The 24,444-nt window shown below is 50.2% G+C and overlaps 1 protein-coding gene across 2 annotated transcripts in view; it reads right to left on the bottom strand.

The window, feature by feature from the left end:
- Kdsr (3-ketodihydrosphingosine reductase) overlaps nucleotides 1-24,444 on the bottom strand; it is a 54,239-nt gene that overhangs the window by 10,288 nt on the left and 19,507 nt on the right. For both annotated transcript variants that reach the window (XM_075987625.1, XM_075987624.1), the window contains exons 6-8: nucleotides 18,013-18,204; nucleotides 13,872-13,955; nucleotides 7,587-7,670 (exon numbers count right to left, since the gene is read on the bottom strand). In XM_075987625.1, coding sequence (XP_075843740.1) covers nucleotides 7,587-7,670; nucleotides 13,872-13,955; nucleotides 18,013-18,204 — 360 coding nt within the window. The remainder of the gene's footprint in view (nucleotides 1-7,586; nucleotides 7,671-13,871; nucleotides 13,956-18,012; nucleotides 18,205-24,444) is intronic.

Here is a 24,444-nt window from a genome sequence, read left to right as displayed (position 1 = left end):
TATACTTTCAGTATCTATTATGGCAAATATTGAGAAACACAGGCCTCTCGGGTATGATGGTGCATGCCAGCACTTGTAATCCCAGCACGTGGGAGGCAAGCATATCTGAATCCAAGGCCAGCCTGTTTCACATAGTGAGTTCTAGGACAGCCAGAGCTATGCAGTGAGACCCGTCTCAAAACAACAAACGAAAAAGACATATGTTTATATGGTTTTTTTGGTGTCAATAATTTATAAACTATAATGGGGTCAAGAAGACCAAGTTTGAAATCTACCTCACAAGATGAATCTTGCCAAAACTGGAAGCACGATTTGGGGTCATTAAAAGCACAGGTGGTGGAGCAAGGGAGGAAGCTTGCTCAATGGTAGAGAGCATTTGCTGCTCTTAAAGAGGATAAGATCCCTTAGCTTCCAGCACCAACACAAGCTCCCGTAACTCTGGTTACAGGGAAACCAACGCCCTCTTCTGACCATTTGGGCACTGCACAGCACACACACATGGTACACATGCACACTTGCAGGCACTGCACAGCACACACGGTACACATGCACACTTGCAGGCACTGCACAGCACACACACACGGTACACATGCACACTTGCAGGCACGCACTGCACAGCACACACACGGTACACATGCATACTTGCAGGCACTCACAGCACACACACGGTACACATGCACACTTGCAGGAACACACAGCACACACACAGCACACATGCACACTTGCAGACACTGCACAGCACACACACACACGGTACACATGCACACTTGCAGGCACGCACTGCACAGCACACACACACGGTACACATGCACACTTGCAGGCACTGCACAGCACACACACACGGTACACATGCACACTTGCAGGCACACACAGCACACACACAGCACACATGCACACTTGCAGACACTGCACAGCACACACACAGACGGTACACATGCACACTTGCAGGCACTGCACAGCACACACACACGGTACACATGCACACTTGCAGGCACACACAGCACACACACAGCACACATGCACACTTGCAGACACTGCACAGCACACACACACGGTACACATGCACACATGCAGGCACTGCACAGCACACACATGGTACACATGCACACTTGCAGGCATGAATGGCACGCACACGGTACACATGCACACTTGCAGGCATGCACGGCACACACACGGTACACATACACACTTGCAGGCATGCACGGCACACACATGGTACACATGCACACTTGCAGACACTGCACAGCACACACACACATGGTACACATACACACTTGCAGACACTGCACAGCACACACACATGGTACACATGCACACTTGCAGACACTGCACAGCACACACACACACGGTACACATACACACTTGCAGGCATGCACGGCACACACATGGTACACATGCACACTTGCAGGCATGCACGGCACACACACGGTACATATGCACATTTGCAGGCATGCACGGCACACACATAGTACACATGCACACTTGCATGATGTGGGAGTGTCCTTTAATCCCAGTGCCTAGAAGGCAAAGACAAACAGATCTCTGTAAGTTCAAGGTGTAGTAGTGTACACCTTTAATCCCAATGCCTGGGAGGCAGAGACAGGCAGATCTCTGAGAGTTCAAGGACAGCCTGGTCTACAGAGTTATTCCAGGTCAAAGATACAGAGAATCTGTCTCAAAAAGCAAAAAATAAAAGTAAAAATCAACAATAGAGGTTAAAATAAAGTGCACAAAGATGGAAAATACACAGAGAATTTTGATACTGTATGCTATTATGCTCTCTTTGAATTATTTGAATGCTGAGGAAGGAGCAACAGCTGCTAAAAGATATTTGTTTATAAATGCTGCTGAACTAATTCAACATAGATATTTTGAAAATGCCTTGACTTTGAAATTTGGATCTAAGGACATGATGCTTTGGAAAGGAGTTTCTTATTTTGTTTTCACAGAGGATGAGACCTTGTTCATTTCTTCTATTCTGATATGGTAAGATGGACCACACCCTCCTGAAGGCTTGCTGTGAACATCTTCAGAAAATTGCTTCGCTCAACTGCCAACTGAGATGAAACTAGCACACAGGTTATACCATGAAAGACCTAATTAACGACACCCCCATTCAGAAGGAAGCAGTTTGGAGAGAAAACACTGCACCCATGTTCCCAAATATGGTTTATAAACGTTCTTTAACATTTAAAGGGGGATATGATATAGATATGAATAATTTGCATTAATATAGATTTTGCTTTATTGATAGAGATTTAAGGTCAATTTTATTATATGTATATGTATTTCTGATATTGATTAAGGTATTGTGATTGTGTCGTTCACTTAAAATGTAATATATATAGCTTGTTAATAGATAATCATAATAGTCAAGCTTGTAGTCATGTTAGTTAAGATTTTCTAGATGTACATAGATATATTTTAGATAGGCATTCTTCATATTTTTCAAAGATTATAGAATATGGCATTTTAAATGTTTTAATAACTTAGGGTTAGGCCGGGCGATGGTGGCTCATGCCTTTAATTCCAGCACTCGGGAGGCAGATGCAGGCGGATCTCTGTGAGTTCGAGACCAGCCTGGTCTACAGAGCTAGTTCCAGGACAGGCTCCAAAGCCACAGAGAAACCCTGTCTCGAAAAAGAAAAAAAAAAAAACTTAGGGTTTTTCATGACAGTGAGACACTCTGTTCCTGGCAGCACCAATCTACTTCAAGAGGAAGATGGGCATCGAAGAGGATCCTTATGGAGTTTGATAGTCATTTGGGCAAGAAACTGCTCTTGCCTGGACTATTGCATAAACAGGAAACAGAGAACCCGCAGAGAGAGGACTGCTAAACTTGCCTAAAGGTGAGATGGTCTTTCGGGGTTCCTGATTCATGAAAGAGTCTGCAAGACATTCTTCAGGACAAGCAGATAGTGACTGCCTTTGAAATTCCCTGCTTTGTGGAAATGTCTGCTGGAAACTATGGGCCTGTAGGCCGAAGATGGATGCCCCAACGGTACAGAGGAACTTTGGGTGACTGTCCAGGCAGCGAGATGTCTCTGTCATTTCTAGAGTTTTGAAAATTGCTTACTTTTTGTTTGCTTAGGTAATATTATATCCTTCTGGAGTCTTTGATGGAGTTAAAGAATATATAGATATAGTTTTCCTTAGTTATGAAAAAAGATAAAATAGATGTAAATATTGTAACTTTTACTTGATAACTGTTTTGTTATATGTAATTTTGCTATGTTAAAGTTAAAGCCTTCCTTTTTTTGTTTAAACAGAAAAAGGGGAAGTGATGTGGGAGTGTCATATATCAATCTGTTGATTTCATTGGTTAAGCAATAAAGAAACTGCTTGGCCCTGATAGATTAAAATAGGTGGGAGGAGTAAACAGAACAGAATGCTGGGAGGAAGAGGAAGTGAGCTCAGAGACGCCATGCTCCCCTCTCCCGGACAGAAGCAATAGCTCTGCTCTCTGAGGCACGCACGATGAAGCTCCGACCCAGGATGGACGTAGGCTAGAATCTTCCTGGTAAGCGCACCTAGCGTTGCTACACAGATGATTAGAAATGGGCTAAATTAATATGTGAGAATTAGCCTAGAAGAGGCTAGATAGAAATGGGCCAAGCAGTGTTTAAATGATTACAGTTTGTGTGTTGTTATTTCGGGGCATAAGCTAGCCAGGCAGCCGAGATGCTGGGGACGCAGCCCCGCTGCTCCTATTACAACACTTGCAGGCACGCACGGCACACATGCACACTTGCAGGCACTGGGCAGCACACACACACAGTACACATGCACACTTGCAGGCACTGGGCAGCACACACACACGGTACACATGCACACCTGCAGGCACTGCACAGCACACACACACAGTACACATGCACACTTGCAGGCACTGGGCAGCACACACACACGGTACACATGCACACTTGCAGGCACACACAGCACACACACACAGTACACATGCACACTTGCAGGCACGCACTGCACAGCACACACACACACAGTACACATGCACACCTGCAGGCACTGCACAGCACACACGGTACACATGCACACTTGCAGGCACTGCACAGCACACACACACAGTACACATGCACACTTGCAGGCACTGGGCAGCACACACACACAGTACACATGCACACTTGCAGGCACGCACTGCACAGCACACACACACACAGTACACATGCACACATGCAGGCACTGCACAGCACACACGGTACACATGCACACTTGCAGGCACGCACTGCACAGCACACACACATGGTACACATGCACACTTGCAGGCACTGGGCAGCACACACACACGGTACACACACAGTACACATGCACACTTGCAGGCATGCATGGCACACACACATGGTACACATGCACACTTACAGGCACTGCACAGCACACATACACAGTACACATGCACACTTGCAGGCACGCACTGCACAGCACACACATACACGGTACACATGCACACTTGCAGGCACGCACTGCACAGCACACACACATGGTACACATGCACACTTGCAGGCACTGCACAGCACACATACACAGTACACATGCACACTTGCAGGCACGCACTGCACAGCACACACATACACGGTACACATGCACACTTGCAGGCACGCACAGCACACACACACATGGTACACATGCACACTTGCAGGCACACACAGCACACACACACATGGTACACATGCACACTTGCAGGCACTGCACAGCACACACAAACACGTGGCACACATGCACACTTGCATCACAGCACACACACACACACAGTACACATGCACACTTGCAGGCACGCACTGCACAGCACACACGGTACACATGCACACTTGCAGGCACGCACTGCACACACACACATGGTACACATGCACACTTGCAGGCATGCACTGCACAGCACACACAAACACGTGGCACACATGCACACTTGCAGGCACTGCACAGCACACACACACACACAGTACACATGCACACTTGCAGGCACGCATTGCACAGCACACACATACACGGTACACATGCACACTTGCAGGCACGCACTGCACACACACACACATGGTACACATGCACACTTGCAGGCACTGCACAGCACACACACACATGGTACACATGCACACTTGCAGGCACTGCACAGCACACACACACACGGTACACATGCACACTTGCAGGCACTGCACAGCACACACAAACACGTGGCACACATGCACACTTGCAGGCACTGCACAGCACACACACACACACACAGTACACATGCACACTTGCAGGCACGCACTGCACAGCACACACACACACGGTACACATGCACACTTGCAAGCATGAACGGCACACACACGGTACACATGCACACTTGCAGGCACGCACTGCACACACACACATGGTACACATGCACACTTGCAGGCACTGCACAGCACACACAAACACGTGGCACACATGCACACTTGCAGGCACTGCACAGCACACACATACACGGTACACATGCACACTTGCAGGCACTGCACAGCACACACACACATGGTACACATGCACACTTGCAGGCACTGCACAGCACACACAAACACGTGGCACACATGCACACTTGCAGGCACTGCACAGCACACACACACACACACAGTACACATGCACACTTGCAGGCACGCACTGCACAGCACACACACACACGGTACACATGCACACTTGCAGGCACTGCACAGCACACACACACAGTACACATGCACACTTGCAGGCACGCACTGCACAGCACACACATACACGGTACACATGCACACTTGCAAGCATGAACGGCACACACACGGTACACATGCACACTTGCAGGCACGCACTGCACAGCACACACACATGGTACACATGCACACTTGCAGGCACTGCACAGCACACACAAACACGTGGCACACATGCACACTTGCAGGCACTGCACAGCACACACATACACGGTACACATGCACACTTGCAGGCACTGCACAGCACACACACACATGGTACACATGCACACTTGCAGGCACTGCACAGCACACACAAACACGTGGCACACATGCACACTTGCAGGCACTGCACAGCACACACACACACACAGTACACATGCACACTTGCAGGCACGCACTGCACAGCACACACACACACGGTACACATGCACACTTGCAGGCACTGCACGGCACACACACGGTACACATGCACACTTGCAGGCACTGCACAGCACACACACACACGGTACACATGCACACTTGCAGGCACTCACTTTCTTTTTCATCTTGGGGGGAAATACCTTGAGAGTATTTGTTTTGGCTTGAGAGAAAATCAAACTAGTTTATCCTAGTCATGCTTCCTATTCCACTGCTCTGTGCCTCTGAAGGCAACCAAGGCAACTATTTTACCCGCTCTGTGTGTGTATGGGATGTGTGCCTATGTGTAGGAATTAGAGGTGAATATTGGGTGTCTACCTCAGGGTCTCTAAATGACCATGGGTAGGCTCAACAACCAGCTAGGCTGGCTAGCCTGCAAACTCTGCCAACACAGGGCTTGGGTTACAAACAGGTGTAACCACACTGGCCTTTTAATGTCAGTGCTGGGGATCTGAACTCAGGTTCTTTGTTTGTACAACTTTCTGGGCCATCTCTCCAGCCCCATTCTGTGTGTGTGTGTGTGTGTGTGTGTGTGTGTGTGCACCGAAGCATGTATGTGGAAGCCAGAGGATGGCTTGAGGAGTCAGTTCTCTGCTTCCGCTACTGGGTTTTGAAGAACTCAGGTTATTAGGCCTGGTGGCAGGCACCTTTCCCCACTGAGCTGCCTCAGTGCTCTGGTCTGCTGGCTGAGGCTGCTGATACTCTGTCCCACTCAGCTGGCACAGCAGTCCTTTCACCTCTTAGAAGCTGCCCCGGGTTATCTGGATGCCCCTCATGGCAACGAACCCTAGATTTTCCAAAGTCATGTAGGCCTCCTGGGTTCAAGCGCATCCCTCAGATGAACCTTTTCTCATAGGTGGATTAATGGGAATGTTGTCAAACGACCTGTGGCCCACATGGTGTTCTACAAGGCTTTACACTGATTGGGTAAGGAGGTACAGTAAGGGGGTAGTGGGCCCAGCAGCCTGACACGGTTTCTTATCATGACCATGAGGAACGTGGTACCAGAAGAGGAGAAAGAAGCAAGCATTGTGAGCCTGGCCACAGCCTTAGAAGATCTCAAACTGTGGGGTAGGGAAAGAAAGCCAGGACAAGGCTCACTGGGCAAAGGTGGGCACCAAGACTGACGACCTGAGTTCAGCCCCTGAACCCGTGTGGTGGAGGGAGAGCCCTCCCTGTATGAAGGTGACATTCACACACATGCACACACACACACACACACACGCATGCATGCTAAGCAACACTGAATTCACAAATAAAAGGGTGGCGACACGCTTCTGCTGTGTTCACACGCTTCCCAGAAGCTGACGTTCTCGGGTGACTCCCATCCTCGGGCTAATATGGAATCCACAGAAAGTCTAAGGGGAGGACAGTGGGGGCCAAGAGTAGACAAATCCGACCAAAAGCTGGATGCTCTCGTTTGAATTAAGTCTCTCTGTGTTTTCCAGAAATACAACACACACACAAACAGCACAGGGCTTTACTCACCACAGCATCTTTGACAATTTGTTTGGCCACCTGCTCTGGTTTGCAAACAGCTGTTGTCTCTGAAATGAGCCGGGTCTCCAGGGGCTGGAAGTGGAGAAACACACAAATCAATGCCTGTTGCATTATAAGTCTTAGAGGCCCTGATTTACAAATAATTACCATTTCCTACCTTCAAACAAATTCATATGTTTTAGGCAAAAATCAGGTTAGATTCTCAATCAGTTTCTATCCGTGGAATACCTCCATGCGGGAAGCGGGGCAAGGAGGCCCCTGCTGTTCTGCGGCTCCAATGAGGACTGTCAAGGCTGGAGTGACTGACAGTGTGGACACAGAGGCTGGTCCCTGCCTGAGTGATTGAGCCCACCACAGTGCCTCCCTTCTGACTAGATCCCCCTGAGCAAATGACGATGCTGGGGACAGACACAAACCCTGAGTAAGAACTATAACTGTTTCCTCAAGGACCAGTGGAGAGACTAGCGAGCCATCTGAGAATCAACACGGTGTAGCCCCTAGTTTGTCTGAGGGACAGTTACAGAACTGGGACTCCAGTACCTGTTCCACAAAAGACAGATGAAGGTCTACTTGTCTTGACCTGGCTCAGAACACCTTTCCTCCCTCTCTCTCTGTCTCTCTCTATCTCCTTCCCTTCCCCCCTTTCTCTCTCTCCTTCCTCTTTCCTTCCTCCCCTCCTTCCCTCCTCTCTTTTCCTCCTTCCGTTTCCCTCCCTCCCTTTCTCTCTCCCTCCGCCTCCCCCCTATCTTTCCCTCCCTCCATCCCTCCCTCCCTCTCCCCCTCCTTCTTTCCCCTCCCTCCCTCCCCTTTCCCTTTTCCCTCCCTCCCTTCCTCCTCTCTCCCTCTCTCTCTCCCTCCCTCTCCCTCCTTTCCTCCTCTCTCCCTCCCCCTTCTCCCGCCATCCTTCCCTCCCTCTCTCCCTCCATTTCTCCTTCTTTCTCTCCCCTCCCTCCCTCTCCCTTTCCCTTTTTCCTCCCTCCCTTCCTCCTCTCTCTCCCTCCATTTCTCCCCCCCTCCCTTCCTCCTCTCCCTCTCTCCCTCCCTCTCTCCCTCCCTCCCTTCCTCCTCTCTCCCTCTCTCTCCCTCCCTCCCTCCCCCCTCTCCCCCTCCCCCCTCTCCCCCTCTTCACTCATCTACATCGCGGCTACCTCTGTACTCATGCTTGTCCTAATTCACTGTGAGCAGTAGTTTTTTCTCTTTTCATCAGCCTTTCTTAATAGCACTTTACACACATCTAAACAGTCTTCAAAAAAGCTTTCAACTGAAGTGTTAATACAAAGGAGACTGTAATTTTGACTCTTTACCTAGGCTTGAGGGGGAAAATCTAGCATATATTTTCTCGTCCGTGCCTGGTTTTGTGAGACAAGGCTAAGCTGGCTTGTGACTTTTGATCCTCGTCCCTCAGCCTCCTGAATACTGGGATTGCAGGCATGTGCCACCGTGCTCTGTCTATTCTTCTTAAAACAGAAGAACAAATGCTTCCTAAAAGTCAGTTTTTCCTTCTGATGGTGTCATCATTTGCTCTTCCGGCCTGCCAGGTGGGTGAGGACACGCACTGAGTGAGACGGTGTTCACCACTCCCACACGGTCACAGACCAGAGCAGGATCCAGTCACCAGAAATCTCTGCAGAATTCTAACGGAGCTAAAATGGAAGCTCACAACCAATAGACAACATTAGAACCAAATCTCAGAGAAATTACTACTTTCTTTAGCTTTAGCTTCAAACTAAAGGACTCTGCAGCAAGTACTGAAAATTTGCTGAGCAGATCTCCGAGGCAGAAGTTTCAATTTATTTTTTAAAAACAAAGAAATTGTAAACATGGCTGAATTTAAAAGAAAATGGGGTGGGTTTCTATCTCAAAAAAATTTTTTTAACCAAACAAAAACAGGAAATAGACTATAAAAACATCCAAATTTTATGCTGCAGAAATCCACATACAATATTAGAGGAAAAAATGAAAATATAAAATAATTGTCTAAAACTAAAATCACCCTTGTGGTGAGCTGGCATGTTCTGATTGGTTTCTTCCAACCACTTCATCTGCTTGCTCTGTGTCAAGGCAAAGGGAAGACGGAGAGGAGGAGCCAGATGAACAACACCTGCTCTCAGCTCAGGATAGCCTGAGCTCTTTCCATAGAACCTGCATGTCCACATGGGATAGACGATGTGGAGGCTGAAGAACCAGATCCAAGCCTTCGCCCGCAGAGGGCAGCAGAGCAGCAGTATTTGTATACTGCCTTGGTTCTAGAACAGCCTCCGCGCGCGCGCACGCACACACACACACACACACACACACACACACACACACACACACGATGCCTTACAGGAACAGAACAATGCAGCAAAATCCGGTGTGGAATGGTGAGTTCCCCAGACCTCCTGCTTTGATTGGGCCTCAGAGATCAAACAGAGGGTCTCAACTGTTCTGATGGCAGGAGACCACTGAAAAGTTCTCACGCACCGATAAACTTCTCAGCTGACACAACAATTTGAATCAGACCAAATCAAACCGAATTAGAAAAAGCCCAGGTGTAACAGATACTAAGGCTCCCGTGTGGCCTCTAGGCCCTCAGAGAGGAGATGGGGAAGAAAGACCAGGAAACCATGTGTTTGTTCTCTGGGGGACAGTTTAAATACACTGTGGGCATGGTCTTGAGCATCTCTGAGAAGCGGTCATCATTTGGCTGGCTTTCTCGGAGGTGGAGTTTGGACTGAGGCAACTCCCAGGTGAGTTGGCTTAGAATGGAACCTCCCACCCAAACATTCCAGACTCTGTAGGTATAGGGGTGCCAGGGGCTGAGGTGAAGCCTTAACCACAAGACTCCTCATTGGGGAAAGGATGAGAAAAGAGAGTAGATGTCCATGTAAGGGAATCTAAGGAAATGAATGCCCCACCCTGTCACCTCTAGGAAAAGCAGAAAGTGGAGGAGGCTCCAGGGTTTATAACCAGTCTTTCAGCATCACACTCAATGCAATCACTAACGTGCAGCGCTGCATGCCTGTAGTGCCTTGCAGCATCACACTCAATGCAATCACTAACGTGCAGTGCCACATGCCTGTAGCAACCAAGTAAAGAAACAGATAAGGGAGAGTAAAATGGAAAGAACAAAACCAACCACTGTCCAGACTAAAGCTCCTCAGGAATAAAGAAAGGGCTCACTGTGAGGTTTCAAATGCTCACACCAGGCCCAGGGTCTCTCTATCTATGGGCCAGGATTTAGCTCCCGGCCACTCTCCAGCACCACGCCTGCCTTTGTGGCACCAAGCTCCCTCTGTGACGTTAATGGACTAACTCTACGAAACTGTAAGAAAGCCCCAATTAAATTTTCTCTTTTATAAGAGTTATGCTGGTCTTGGTGTTTCTTCACAGCCATAGAACAGAATGCTAAGACAAACCCCATGATAGGAAGAAGATATAAGCTTTTTTAAAAAATAAATCAGTAGAAATAAAAATTTCAACAGAAAAATGGAAGGAGAAAGAAAACGAGGATAAGAGAAGGAAGTGGGACCATCAGACCAGAAAGTGGACAAGAGTCCAGAAAGAATGCACTGAAATATTCTGCATGGGAAAATTATTGAACGAAGTTCATGAGTTGACAGAATAAAGGGGCTACCATGACTGTCTAGTGTATGAAATAAGAGCATTTCACATCAAATGATATTTTAAAAAGATAAAAAGGGAAGAGGGTTCAAAAACACAGACCACCACTAAAACACTAAAACAAACTAGAGAAGCCTTGGGAGAAGGAGGCACACCTCGGGCGGGGCGAGGCAGGGCGTGTGACAGAGGGCTGCTTAGTCAGGAGGAAGGCGCATTCTGATGGCGCACTGGAAGGAGGTGAAAGGTAAGAGGTGGGGCCTGTTGGAGGAAGTGTTCCCGAGGCTACAGTTCTCCCCTTTCCTCTGCTTCCTGCAAGCTGAACTGCTCTGCCCAGAGTCCTCCCTGTCCTGATGCACTGACGACTCTGAAACCATGAACATGGAGCCAAAGCAAACCTTTCCCCGTCAGGATGCTTTCCTGAGGTGTTTAGTCACAAGGTCCCCCACAGAGACACTAGGAGCTAGAACTCAGTGAGAAATGCCTGCAAAACTTTGAGAATCACAATTTTCAACTTAAAATTTTGTGCCCAATAAAACAACCTATCAAACGCAACAACCACAAACACACACGCACCAAGAAAGAAAAGGAAGGAAGCATTTTCATTAAGGCAAATTCTCAGCCAATGTTACCTACCATGGGCTTTTCTCTAGGATGACAGAAAGGCCACCACAAGGAGCAGATAAACAACAAAAGCGAAAGGGACAGAAAGGGTGGAGTGTTGAGAATGGCGAGCTTCGGCCTGTGTCTCGCCAGGAAGTCCCAGTGAAGGGGCAGTGAGGAAAGACAATGAAAGTAAAAGAAACCCCATGTGTTCAGATCCAAGGACATTCAGTTATCCCCAGTGAGCGGGCTGCAGATGCACACAAGTTAAATGACCACATGCAAGAAAGGAAGTGTCATTAGAGAAGCTCAGGCTTTGCTAATATTCATAGTTACATATAAACACAGAATCTGCCCATCACAGATAACACAGGGAGGAGGGAGTAGATCTGAGGCTTCCATATTAGCTTCCCCAGCAAAAAGTAATATGTATAACATATGCATGAGTGTATGGATACATGTATGTAAGTATTGATTTTAAACACATGGATAAAATGGCTTCATCTGGGGAACATAAATCCCAAGTGGGGAGAGACAAGACCACAAGCAGTGCTGGACAACTGTAATGTATGAGAGAATAAAGCTGAAAAAAATTAAGTTAAACATTTTTTAAAAGAGGGGGGTGCGTTGCAGAGGAAGGAAGAAAGATCTGCCTAGAGAACCCTAGGGAAGTCAAGTCCTGGCTCAGCACCCTGCAACCAAAAGACCCAATAGGAACCACTAACAGGTAAACATCAGGAGCTGAAGCAGCATAAAAACCAGAACAGGGCTGGGGAGAGAAAGGGCTTGCCTTGTCCCTGGATGGGCATAGCCTTGCAAAGCTAGCCCTCAGAAACAGAGACAGAAGGACCCCAAGGCTTACAGGGTAGTCAGCTCAGCCTATGTAACAGTTCCAGGACAGTGAAAGCTCAAGATCAAGGTGGACACCATCTGAGGAAGAACACCCACGCAGGTCTCTGGTGTCCATATGCACCTGCACAATCAAACACACACAATCCTCCCACACAAACATGCATGAAACACACATCCCAACATGTACAAACCCCACACTTAAACATGCACAATACACACACATCATAACACAGGCACAGTGGACACACATACACACACACATCCTATCCTAACATGAACAGTTCCCACACACAAACACATGCATAGTGGACACACAGACATACATATAAGCACATACACGCAATGCACACATTCAAACAAGTACAATCTCCATATGCAAACATGTACACACACTACACACACATCCAAACAAGTACAATCTCCATATGCAAACATGTACACACACTACACACACATCCAAACAAGTACAATCCCCATATGCAAACATGTACAGTGCACACACACATAACATACATACCCTAACATGAACAATCCCATATACAGACATAAACACAAATGCATATACACAACACACACATCTAAACATGCACACTCCCCATACACCAACATGCACACTGACATAAACACAAACACACCGGCATACATCATAGCATGCACAATCCCCCACAAACATGCACAGTGCACACACAAATACACATCCAAACACACACAATCCCCACACACAAACATGCACAATTTATACATATACACACATCAAACTCAAATATGTATAGCCCCCACACATAAACATGCACAGTACAATACATAGACACACAAACCTAAACAAGCACACCCATATATACACACACATATCACATATATATATATCACAGAACACACACACACAAACATGCATAACCCCACACACAGTCACATGCAGACACACACACTACACCCACATAACACATACACATGATACACATCACACACAATATACATCACACATAATATACATTACACATATCACACAATACAGATAACACACAAACTCACAGTGCACACCATACACATCTACCACTCACACAACATACATCACATGGACACCACATACCACACACCAAACACTATAACACATATCACACACACATGTCCCACACACAACACACATCCCCCCCACAAAACACATCCCATATACAAGCATACGACACAGAAGGCAAACAACTATGTAGGAGTACTGACCTTCGTTTTGTTTTCTTCCGCCAGCCCCGGGGTGTCCGTGTCTGGTGGGTAGGCCACAGTGACATACACATTGTAAGGCTTCACCTGGTCACAAACAAGGTTTGCACTGTCAATAAATAGACCATTTGTATTCATCCATTAACTTGTGTGAGCTGTGCTGAGTCTTAGGCTCATGAGGGGACTGCCAATCAACTGCCACCAAAAGCACTGAGGACACCTCTCCATGATGACTTGGAATGGTTAGCAAGAATTCCCGACTCTAAAGTACATCAAGCCAACTCCTACTAAGGTTCTCCCTGCCTGCTGACCAGGCAAAGGCCGGGAGCTGCCCAGTGTGGACAGATCATGTTTAACCAGTGTGCTCACTCAGACTCCACCATGAACTGAGCAGAGTTTCAAGGCAGGAATAGGAGGAACAGGTCTACACCCTTATCTACAAGGTCATAGCCTTTTTGCCTTTCAAACTGCTTCCAATACTACACTGTTAGGTTCACTTCACTTGCAGGAGACTGTGAGTCTCATTGCCTTCCCTGCTGCCCACTGCTGCATGGGAACCCAGGTGTGGCGAGGTCCTGTACCACCACCCATGGAGTGTCAGGTGGATCCCCAAAGTAGGACCAGTCAAGCAACGCTACTGCAAACATCCTCGGCAGTATTTACATAGAGAAACTCCCCTCTGCCCTTTGACACTAAGATCTCTCGTTGCATAAGGCCAGGCTATCAACTGGTGAGCTTTCTGCCAAGATGTCCCAAATGCCTGCGGTACAGGTGTGCAGCACCATGCCCGGTTCCAGATAATTTCTCTATCAGCTCTACAGCTATTCTGCCTAATCCCAACCTCCCTCTGGCTCTTCCAAAGCTTTTCTGTCCCCTACTTTCTCTTTCCATTCAACTTCTCTACTGATGAACACACTCCAACAATCCCAGTGGACCTTCTTTTCGGGGGACAGTCTTCCGAATACTGTCCAACATCAACCTTGTTACCTGTCCTCTTACCCTGGTAATTAGTAATCCAAAGGCTCAGACCATCAAGTTCATTTTGGCATGATCCTTTTGTTTGCTGTTGACTTATGTCTCTGTCCTCATAAAGACATCTGGGGTGAAGCGGGGACAACAAGGCTAGCCACGGACAGGAAGCCTGCCCTTTATCTCCTAGGTTCCCTTAGTGACACAGCTGTGTGGCCTCAGGGGAAGTACACGGGTCAAGAGAAAGAAAGAGCAGTTGCTGGCCAGCCAGTCGAGTAGGTGCAAGAGTGAAAGCTGGCCCCTAGCCAGTGCGGCCAGGGAAAGAGGGTTCGTGGCTTGGCCTTGACAGCCAGGACTCCCTTCCAGACCAGACAGTGGACCAGCTGTGACAATGACAAGTGATTTCTCTCACACCTGCTTTTCAGTTGGGAACTTAATAAAATAAAATAAAACATTTTCTCTAGTAGTCTCGCTTGGTCCTGTATTAGGACTAGAGAAAAATGGCTCAAAAAAAAAGTGAGTAAATGATAATTAGGTAACTCACAAAGACCAACAGAGGCTCCTCAGACCTACTCTGTGCCCCCAAATCCACCAAGACCAACAGAAGCTTCTCAGACCTACTCTGTGCCCCCAAATCCACCAAGACCAACAGAAGCTCCTCAGACCTACTCTGTGTCCCCCCAGTTCATCAAGACAGACACTGGCTTCTCAGACCTACTCTGTGCCCCCCAATTCATCAAGACCGACAGTGCCTTCTCAAACTTACTCTGTGCCCCCGCCCCAAAATGCCACAGTAAGAATTGTAGTGTTTATGAAAATCAAAACGATTTTCAAAGTAATGGTTCTCCAACTCAAGGCCATGAATGAGTCACCAAAAGTTAGAACTGTTCTCTCATGGGAAGGAACTGTAAATACCAAGATGGAAAAGAATCAGACAATCCCATTTCAAGCTAGCATTCTCTCTGCAATCCAGTCTATGGCTGGATGCTTCCAGTGACAAACAACTTGACATTTATGCAGTCTTTGGTTTGTTTACCCAGCAAAGTCTTACTAAATTACTACGATGTGTCAACACAGCCCTAAGAATGGGTATGAACTGAATGGACAGCTCTCTGTATCTTATATAGTTCCTGGTCTCCTGATATTCTTGTTCACAAAATTGCAAAAAAAAAAATCAGTCCATACAAATTTATGCCCACATTTTTCTTTAACTGTCAATATCATAACCCAACCAAAAGGAAAGATTAGCTTACACTCAGTTCTGAGCCATGACAAGTGTGATGCCTGCCTAGCTATTCTTTCTCCCTGCCCCTATGGAATGGCCATTTTCTCCCCTTCTGCTCTGTCTCTCCCCCATCCTGTTCCATTTTCTCTCTTCTACTTGGCAATGGGTGGCTTGCCTAAGAACAAGTTTATCATTAAAAAAAAAAATCCACTTAAGAGCTGTTCTTCCTGGTTCTATTAAAACAAGAATTCATCCAAGCAGACACTCTAGCCTTCAGCTTACTGCTCCACTCTGGTGGAAAGAGATGGGGAAGGGGCTGTACATTCTCAGGAGGGCAAGCAGGAAAAGCACCTGGGTTGGGGTTTGCTGTTGTGTTGTTTTGGTTGAATCTTGAATACAACTCTGACTATAACCCATTTCATAAATATACTTGCCAAAAGATCAAGTTTTAAAAAGATCTTTAAATAATATATTTGTATCTAAAAGACTGGAAAAGAAAATTCAATCCCAAATACCAACAAAGCATCCGATTAAACACACCATGCCCAGATTTCCAGGGGCTTACTTCAGTTTGGGGAACAGGGAGATAAACTGAAGACTTAAAATATTAATTGAACTGAAAAATTTACTCAGAGCATTAAGCACTTTAGCAACTATTCATAAAAACTGACCAAGTTATCCAGATTTCAAAAAACAGATCTTAAGGAAATCTTTTGATGCAAGTTTTACTATGAACAAATTGGATTCAAAAGACTGAATTTATTTTCGCCAAATAAAATCGCAGTCTTCTTTGTTTTGTTTGCTTATTTAAGTAATAGCACTCTTAATGTACAGGAGTCAAGGAGACAGCGCCATCCAGCCACCAGCAGTGCGGACAATCGCTCTTGTCATCAGGAAGGTGAGAGGACTGGACCAGCTGCGGTGTTACTGTCCCCTCGGGAGTGAATTGTCAGACATGGGGGAAATATGGGCATATATTTTTATCTCCCAAACTCGTATGCCAAATGGATCCTGAGACCAGAACCGAAATGACTGGATGAGGCAGCCGCCAGATGCCCTGAATGACAGACATCCTCTGCGGCAGGACCTGGAAGCTTGCAGTCACAGGGTCAACCTTGTATTATCCCTGTTACCAAGTGACCATGTGAATCTGACAAACTCACCGAATTCACTAAAAACTCAACTTCCCTTCCAAAAAGTGACCTGAAGAAACTTCCTGCACATACTTCACACTCACACACACACACACACACACACACACACACACACAGACACACACAGAAAAAAGAAAGAAAGAAGAATGGTTATTTTAGAGTCCTTAAGAGTGATGGCTGCAATTTCACAGTTATGCATGCTCTGTTGACTAAGACTGTGTGTGCAGAAGCCTGAGGCTAATGCTGAGTTTTTCTGGATGATTCTCTATCTCATGCTTTGAGGTGGGATCTCTCAATTGCACTCACACTGATAAGACTAGGCTAGCCAGCTTGCTTTGCGCCCTTGTCTTCACCTTCTATCTATAAGAATTACAGGCAGACTGTCACAACCACCCAGCATGTCCAAATGGAGAGCCAAACTCTGGTACTCACACTGTACCAAGCATTTCACCCTTTCAGCCAGTTCCCTAGCCCGGCATGGATCTTTAAGAAAATGGTCTATCTAACGGTATCCCTGGCTTACTGAAGCAGAGGCCAAGCAGTATCAGGAAGGCATCTCCAGGACTCTATGCAGCAGACAACTCCCTGCACTCAGAATCATTTTGTCTCTGTCCTGAGGATTATTTTTATGCAATAAGATCTGTTAAACCCAGAACTTACAACTGAATTAGTTTTCTTTACACTAGTATCAGATTTCCAGATCTTTAGTGAAATTCAAACACAGGCAAAGATGCTAAACAAACTACAGTGCTTACACTGATCTGCAAGGGAGACATACAAACATAAATACGTTTACCTCCATCTGCAGAGCTTCTGCCAATCCTCTTATGGCAAACTTGGACGAAGAATAGGCTGTGAAACCGAACAGCCCCAGCTGTCCTGCCTGAGAGGACACGAACACGATTCTGCCCACCCGCCGCTCCTTCATGGTGGTGATCACTGCTCTGCTGGGGTACACGCTGCCCAGGTAGTTGATGCTCATCAATTTCTGCAAGGAACAGAGGCCATGTGAGGTGGGAACAAGGTCAACAGCCTATGTCCTTCTCAAGGGCAGTTCTGTCACTTTCCAGGATAAGTTCTTTAACAGAGACAGTGGTGGTTTGAATGAGAATGGCCTCACAGACTCATCTGTTTGTAGAATTGGTTCCTAGTTGAATAGTCAGGAAGAATTAATAGGTCTGACCTTGTTGGAGGTGTATCTCTGGGGTGTGCTCTGATGTTTCAAAAGTTCGCACAGGGCTCAGTCTCTGTCTGTCCGGTCTGTCCGGTCTGTCCGGTCGGTCCTGTCTGTCCGGTCTGTCCGGTCTGACCGGTCTGTCCTGTCTGTCCGGTCTGACCGGTCGGTCCTGTCGGTCCGGTCGGTCCTGTCTGACCGGTCTGACCAGTCTGACCAGTCGGTCCAGTCTGACCGGTCTGTCCTGTCTGTCCGGTCTGACCGGTCGGTCCTGTCTGTCCGGTCTGACCGGTCGGTCCTGTCTGTCCGGTCTGACCGGTCGGTCCTGTCTGTCCGGTCTGACCGGTCGGTCCTGTCTGTCCGGTCGGTCCTGTCTGTCCGGTCTGACCGGTCGGTCCGGTCTGTCCTGTCTGACCGGTCCGTCCTGTCCGACCGGTCCGGTCTGACTGGTCGGTCCGGTTTGTCCTGTCTGACCGGTCTGACCAGTCGGTCCGGTCTGACCGGTCGGTCCTGTCTGTCCGGTCGGTCCTGTCTGTCCGGTCTGACCGGTCGGTCCTGTCTATCCGGTCGGTCCTGTCTGTCTGGTCGGTCCTGTCTGACCGGTCTGACCAGTTGGTCCGGTCTGACCGGTCGGTCCTGTCTGTCCGGTCGGTCCTGTCTGTCCGGTCTGACCGGTCGGTCCTGTCTATCCGGTCGGTCCTGTCTGTCTGGTCGGTCCTGTCTGACCGGTCTGACCAGTTGGTCCGGTCTGACCGGTCGGTCCTGTCTGTCTGGTCTGACCGGTCGGTCCTGTCTATCCGGTCGGTCCTGTCTGTCCGGTCTGACCGGTCGGTCCGGTCCGTCCTGTCTGACCGGTCCATCCTGTCCGACCGGTCCGGTCTGACTGGTCGGTCCGGTTTGTCCTGTCTGACCGGTCTGACCAGTCGGTCCGGTCTGACCGGTCGGTCCTGTCTGTCCGGTCTGTCCTGTCTGTCCGGTCTGACCGGTCGGTCCTGTCTGTCCGGTCGGTCCTGTCTGACCGGTCTGTCCTGTCTGTCCGGTCTGACCGGTCGGTCCTGTCTGTCCGGTCTGACCGGTCGGTCCAGTCTGACCGGTCGGTCCTGTCTGTCCGGTCTGACCGGTCGGTCCTGTCTGACCGGTCTGACCGGTCGGTCCAGTCTGACCGGTCTGTCCGGTCTGACGGGTCGGTCCTGTCTGTCCAGTCGGTCCTGTCTGTCCGGTCTGTCCGGTCTGACCGGTCTGTCCTGTCTGTCCGGTCTGACCGGTCGGTCCTGTCTGTCCGGTCGGTCCAGTCTGACCGGTCGGTCCTGTCTGTTTGGTCTGACCGGTCGGTCCTGTCTGTCCGGTCTGACCGGTCGGTCCTGTCTGTCCGGTCTGACCGGTCGGTCCTGTCTGTCCGGTCTGACCGGTCGGTCCTGTCTGTCCGGTCTGACCGGTCGGTCCTGTCTGACCGGTCGGTCCTGTCTGTCTGGTCTGACCGGTCGGTCCTGTCTGTCCGGTCTGACCGGTCGATCCTGTCTGTCCGGTCTGACCGGTCGGTCCTGTCTGACCGGTCGGTCCTGTCTGTCTGGTCTGACCGGTCGGTCCTGTCTATCCGGTCGGTCCTGTCTGTCCGGTCTGACCGGTCGGTCCGGTCTGTCCTGTCTGACCGGTCCATCCTGTCCGACCGGTCCGGTCTGACTGGTCGGTCCGGTTTGTCCTGTCTGACCGGTATGACCAGTCGGTCCGGTCTGACCGGTCGGTCCTGTCTGTCCGGTCTGTCCTGTCTGTCCGGTCGGTCCTGTCTGTCCGGTCTGACCGGTCGGTCCGGTCTGTCCTGTCTGACCGGTCCGTCCTGTCCGACCGGTCCGGTCTGACTGGTCGGTCCGGTTTGTCCTGTCTGACCGGTCTGACCAGTCGGTCCGGTCGGTCCTGTCTGTCCGGTCTCACCGGTCGGTCCTGTCTGTCCGGTCGGTCCTGTCTGTCCGGTCTGACCGGTCGGTCCTGTCTGTCCGGTCTGACCGGTCGGTCCTGTCTGTCCGGTCTGACGGGTCGGTCCTGTCTATCCGGTCGGTCCTGTCTGTCCGGTCTGACCGGTCGGTCCGGTCTGTCCTGTCTGACCGGTCCGTCCTGTCCGGTCTGACTGGTCGGTCCGGTTTGTCCTGTCTGACCGGTCTGACCAGTCGGTCCGGTCTGACCGGTCGGTCCTGTCTGTCCGGTCTGACCGGTCGGTCCTGTCTGTCCGGTCGGTCCTGTCTGTCCCGTCTGACCGGTCGGTCCTGTCTGTCCGGTCTGACCGGTCGGTCCTGTCTGTCCGGTCTGACCGGTCGGTCCTGTCTGTCCGGTCGGTCCTGTCTGTCCGGTCGGTCCGGTCTGTCCTGTCTGACCGGTCCGTCCTGTCCGACCGGTCCGGTCTGACTGGTCGGTCCGGTTTGTCCTGTCTGACCGGTCTGACCAGTCGGTCCGGTCGGTCCTGTCTGTCCGGTCTGACCGGTCGGTCCTGTCTGTCCGGTCGGTCCTGTCTGTCCGGTCTGACCGGTCGGTCCTGTCTGTCCGGTCTGACCGGTCGGTCCGGTCTGACGGGTCGGTCCTGTCTATCCGGTCGGTCCTGTCTGTCCGGTCTGACCGGTCTGTCCTGTCTGACCGGTCCGTCCTGTCCGGTCTGACCGGTCGGTCCGGTTTGTCCTGTCTGACCGGTCTGACCAGTCGGTCCTGTCTGTCCGGTCTGACCGGTCGGTCCTGTCTGTCCGGTCTGACCGGTCGGTCCGGTCTGTCCGGTCGGTCCTGTCTGTCCGGTCTGACCGGTCGGTCCTGTCTGTCCGGTCTGACCGGTCGGTCCTGTCTGTCCGGTCTGACCGGTCGGTCCTGTCTGTCCGGTCTGACCGGTCGGTCCTGTCTGTCCGGTCTGACCGGTCTGTCCGGTCTGACCGGTCTGTCCTGTCCGGTCTGACCGGTCGGTCCTGTCTGTCCGGTCGGTCCTGTCTGACCGGTCTGACCAGTCGGTCCAGTCTGACCGGTCTGTCCTGTCTGTTTGGTCTGACCGGTCGGTCCTGTCTGTCCGGTCTGACCGGTCGGTCCTGTCTGTCCGGTCTGACCGGTCGGTCCTGTCTGTCCGGTCTGACCGCTCGGTCCTGTCTGTCCGGTCTGACCGGTCGGTCCTGTCTGTCCGGTCTGACCGGTCGGTCCTGTCTGTCCGGTCTGACCGGTCGGTCCTGTCTGTCCGGTCTGACCGGTCGATCCTGTCTGTCCGGTCTGACCGGTCGGTCCTGTCTGTCCGGTCGGTCCTGTCTGTCCGGTCGGTCCGGTCTGTCCTGTCTGACCGGTCCGTCCTGTCCGACCGGTCCGGTCTGACCGGTCGGTCCGGTTTGTCCGGTCTGACCGGTCGGTCCTGTCTGTCCGGTCTGACCGGTCGATCCTGTCTGTCCGGTCTGACCGGTCGGTCCTGTCTGACCGGTCGGTCCTGTCTGTCTGGTCTGACCGGTCGGTCCTGTCTATCCGGTCGGTCCTGTCTGTCCGGTCTGACCGGTCGGTCCAGTCTGTCCTGTCTGACCGGTCCATCCTGTCCGACCGGTCCGGTCTGACTGGTCGGTCCGGTTTGTCCTGTCTGACCGGTATGACCAGTCGGTCCGGTCTGACCGGTCGGTCCTGTCTGTCCGGTCTGTCCTGTCTGTCCGGTCGGTCCTGTCTGTCCCGTCTGACCGGTCGGTCCGGTCTGTCCTGTCTGACCGGTCCGTCCTGTCCGACCGGTCCGGTCTGACTGGTCGGTCCGGTTTGTCCTGTCTGACCGGTCTGACCAGTCGGTCCGGTCGGTCCTGTCTGTCCGGTCGGTCCTGTCTGTCCGGTCTGACCGGTCGGTCCTGTCTGTCCGGTCTGACGGGTCGGTCCTGTCTATCCGGTCGGTCCTGTCTGTCCGGTCTGACCGGTCGGTCCGGTCTGTCCTGTCTGACCGGTCCGTCCTGTCCGGTCTGACTGGTCGGTCCGGTTTGTCCTGTCTGACCGGTCTGACCAGTCGGTCCGGTCTGACCGGTCGGTCCTGTCTGTCCGGTCTGACCGGTCGGTCCTGTCTGTCCGGTCGGTCCTGTCTGTCCGGTCGGTCCGGTCTGTCCTGTCTGACCGGTCCGTCCTGTCCGACCGGTCCGGTCTGACTGGTCGGTCCGGTTTGTCCTGTCTGACCGGTCTGACCAGTCGGTCCGGTCTGACCGGTCGGTCCTGTCTGTCCGGTCTGTCCTGTCTGTCCGGTCGGTCCTGTCTGTCCGGTCTGACTGGTCGGTCCTGTCTGTCCGGTCTGACCGGTCGGTCCTGTCTGTCCGGTCGGTCCTGTCTGTCCGGTCGGTCCGGTCTGTCCTGTCTGACCGGTCCGTCCTGTCCGACCAGTCCCGTCTGACTGGTCGGTCCGGTTTGTCCCGTCTGACTGGTCTAACCAGTTGGTCTGGTCTGACAGGTCGGTCCGTTCTGTCCCGTCTGACTGGTCTAACCAGTTGGTCCGGTCTGACCGGTCGGTCCTATCTGTCATGTCTGACCGGTCGGTCCTGTCTGACCGGTCGGTCCGGTCTGTCCTGTCTGACTGGTCTGTCCCGTCTGACCGGTTGGTCCCGTCGATCCGGTCTGTCCAGTCTCTCTCTCTCTCTCTCTCTCTCTCTCTCTGAGTGTTTGTGTATGTGTCCCAGGATGTAAAGCTCTCAGCACTGCTCTAGAACTATACCCTGTCTGGTTCCCGCCATGATGAAAACGGAATAAACCTCTGAACCAAGAGCCAGTCCCAGTTAAATTTTCCTTTGAAATAATTGTTTGGTCATGGTGTCTCTTCACAGCCATAGAACAGTGACTAAGACAAAGCCAAAGAGACTGGTGCATGAGTCAGCGAATGACGCTGCAGACCATGCAACACTGGGGACCTACCCTTTGAAGACTAGTCTGGCCTAGTTTTCCATTCTCAGAGTGACAGTCAAAATTAGGGCTGGTCACAGGATTCAATTCGGAAAGTGTTTTCCATGCAAGCACTAGGACTTGCGTTTGGATGCCCAGGACCCTCACAAAAGATGGGCTGGGCATCGGGCACACATCTGTAACCAAGCACTGGGAGGAAGAGGAAGGCGGAAGCAGGCAGATCCCGGAGGCTGGTTGGACAGTCCCAGCCAGTGTGGTGAACTCCATTCTTGGTGAGACCCGAATAAGGTGGAAAGAGACGGAGGAGGATCGTGAACATCAACCTTTGCCCTCACCGTGCACAAATACACATGCTCAAAACCAGCTTTCTCCTTAGAAAATGTACCCTTTGTATTGTAGGTAACATTTTATAGTGATACTTTTAGGTATGGGTATCTTGTCTCCAAATAAGTATGTATATCACATGTGTCCAGTACCCACAAAGGCCACAAAGGGGCACCGGATCTTCTACAGCTTAAAGACAGGTGTAAGATGCTGGGAATCAAACCGAGGTATTCTAGAGTGGTAAACATCCTTGACCCCCTAAGCTTTTTTCCAGGTCCTTGAAGGTAATACTTTTTGAAAGACAGTTTTAGGAGAAAGCTTCTAAGTATTTGTAGCCCTATCAGTTCCAAGCTAAGAAAAGATAACAGAGAAAATGGCACCAGCTAACGGTACAGATGTGAGCTGTAGTCTGGGTGCCACTGTCACATGAGAAACAGACACTGCATTTTCTCAGCTGAAAACGGGGTTAATCTTGGAATCAGGGATGAAGAGGGAAACACAAGCTAAGCACTAGCACAGATCCTGGTGGACAGTAAGAACTCAGTATGCACCAGCTTGTGTGCTGGGACAGGTAAGAGCCCACATTGGCACTCACAGCTTCTCATCACTCTTAAAACCTTTGCTCACTTGAGGGTGTGACAATGCTCACGGTATTGCCTTTATACAACGAAGTCTTACTCTCTGTCATCTTGCAAAACTAAACAGCCCAGTTGGACACCTAAACATAAACCACAATGACACCCTGGGGTGACTGGGCTGTAGTCCTTTAAGTTGGCTGTCCATCAGGAAGTGGGGATAAAGAAGTGAGAGAAAAAATCTAAATATACAGCAAGCCAACAGCCAACATCAAGCTAAATGGAGAGA

The sequence above is a fragment of the Microtus pennsylvanicus genome, chromosome 10, assembly GCF_037038515.1.
Source record: "Microtus pennsylvanicus isolate mMicPen1 chromosome 10, mMicPen1.hap1, whole genome shotgun sequence".
In the NCBI taxonomy this organism is placed as follows: Eukaryota; Metazoa; Chordata; class Mammalia; order Rodentia; family Cricetidae; genus Microtus; species Microtus pennsylvanicus.
This window is presented reverse-complemented; position numbering and strand designations above follow the sequence as displayed.